Source organism: Epinephelus moara, chromosome 10 (genome assembly GCF_006386435.1).
Source record: "Epinephelus moara isolate mb chromosome 10, YSFRI_EMoa_1.0, whole genome shotgun sequence".
Taxonomy (NCBI): domain Eukaryota; kingdom Metazoa; phylum Chordata; class Actinopteri; order Perciformes; family Serranidae; genus Epinephelus; species Epinephelus moara.
The window spans coordinates 2610715-2612842 of record NC_065515.1 but is presented as its reverse complement, the minus strand read 5'-3'; the positions used below and the strand labels follow the sequence as shown (position 1 = coordinate 2612842).

At 43.1% G+C, this 2128-nt stretch overlaps 1 protein-coding gene across 3 annotated transcripts in view; it reads right to left on the bottom strand.

The window, feature by feature from the left end:
- si:ch73-60h1.1 (calcium/calmodulin-dependent protein kinase type IV) overlaps window positions 1-2128 on the bottom strand; it is a 34274-nt gene that overhangs the window by 3934 nt on the left and 28212 nt on the right. For all 3 annotated transcript variants that reach the window (XM_050055574.1, XM_050055572.1, XM_050055573.1), the window contains exons 8-9: window positions 1873-1948; window positions 1312-1438 (exon numbers count right to left, since the gene is read on the bottom strand). In XM_050055574.1, the coding sequence (XP_049911531.1) occupies window positions 1312-1438; window positions 1873-1948 (203 nt within the window). The remainder of the gene's footprint in view (window positions 1-1311; window positions 1439-1872; window positions 1949-2128) is intronic.

Genomic DNA, 2128 nt, shown 5'->3' with positions numbered 1-2128 from the left:
GTCTCCATCCATGTCAGTGAAAACATGGATGCTTCACACACAGAAGATCTATACAATCAGCACAGTTTCAAGATTAGAGTCACCAATTCAGTATCTGACCAAATGTCTCCCCTTCTGTTCCTGAGATATGACGTTAAAACATGATGATGTCACAGTCAAGCTGACCTTTGACCTTTTGACCTTCATTATTTTATCCTGTTCGACATTTGTGTCAAGTTTGGTCAGAATTAGTGAATGAATTCTTCAGTTATGGCTAAAAGCATGTTTTGTGAGGTCACACTGACCTTTGACCACCAAAATCTGATCATAACGTTCATGAGAATGAGATGGAAACAAGGTCACAGTTAACTTGACGTTTAACCACCAAAAATCAACCAGTTCATCGTTGAATTTTAGTGGACGTTTGTACCAAATTTGAGAAAATTCCTTCAAAGCCTTTTTTGAGAAATTTCGTTCACAAGAATGACACAGAGTGGTCACAGTGACTTTGACCACCAAAGTCTAATCAGTTTATACTTGACTCTAAGTCAAAGTTAAAGAGATTCCCCAAAGAGGTTCTTGAGATTTTGCATTCACAGCAGTGAGATGGACGCAAGGTGACAGTGACCTTGATCTTTGACCGACAAAATCTAATCAGTTCATTGTTGTGTCCAAGTGGATGTTTGTGCCAAGTTAGAGGAAATTGCCTCAAGGCCTTTGTGAGGTATCACATTCATGAGAATGAGATGGAAGCAAGGTCATAGTTAACTGACCTTTGACCACCAAAATCCAAATTAAATTTAAGTGGACATTTGTGACAAATTTGAGAAAATTCCCTCAAGGCCGTCTTGAGAAATTGGGTCTACAAGCATGAGACGGAATGCTCACAGTGACCTTGACAATTTCCCCCCGGGGATTAATAAAGTATTCTGAATCTGAATCTGAATCTGAAAACCTTTGACCACCAAAATCTAATCAGTTCATCTTTGAGGTCAGATGGACGTTTGTGCCAAATCTGAAGAAATTCCCTGAAGATGTCTATTGCGTTCATTGGAATGGGATGAACGGACAGACAGATGGACAATCCAGGAACATAATGCCTCCGGCCACGGCTATCGCCAGTGCAGAGACATAACAAGTCACTGAAGATACGTCCTAGTCAAGTAATCTGAGTCTTGATTGATCAGTAATTTTAAACGAATCCAAGTCTAAAGAAATTCCAAAAAGGTTGGAGTTAAAGGTGGTGGAGTTTTATTATAAACAAACATGACGGATTGATCAAGTGAAGCTGAATGTGTTTAGCTTGATGTCAGGACGGGTACAGGAACTCACCAGATCCTTGGCGTTGAGGGAGACGTCGTCCCACCACGGAGACACAAACTCATAGTCGCAGTTGAGGATGCGGCTGTACATGTACTGATCCCCCCTCGGGTCAAAGAAGGGCTCGAACCCACAGAGTCTGGGGGAGAGGACAGTCAGTGGCACAGGTACCAGACTTCATAATATGGCTGCTAATCAGCTGGTCATTACATCACAAGCTCTTTGTCTCAGACACTGAAACAAACCGTAAATGTCACAACATCTTCTTATGTTTTCATGTTAGACGATCAATGAATGAAAATGTTTCAACAAAATGTCTGCTGACGGAGCAGAGCAGCCGAGTCATCACCATCAGACTCAGTTAAAGACACCATGAACACACCCAGTTAATGTCTGAGCACAACACATAAACAGGAAGCAGTGTTTCACATGATGTCATCGCTGTTATGAGACAGACGGACGTAATCTATACGGACAGGAGTGAGTCAATAATCAATTCACTGTGTGTGTGTGTGTGTGTGTGTGTGTGTGTGTGTGGACCTCAGACTGGTAGCGAGGTGTGAAAGGACTCACAGGATGTAGAGGATGACGCCCACCGACCACATGTCCACCTCAGGGCCGTAAGCATTTCCCCGCAGGATCTCTGGAGCTGCAGGCAGAGGAGCCTGTTAGCCACCAGATGGCTGACAGAACGGCTCTAACTGAGAGTATTGTGAAATCCCACAGAGCAGTGAATGCATCACTGCCTGCTGCCGGACATCACAGCAATGCAGGTCATTAAACACATCTAACACTTGTACTGCTACACTATCTACTACTGAAACACCAT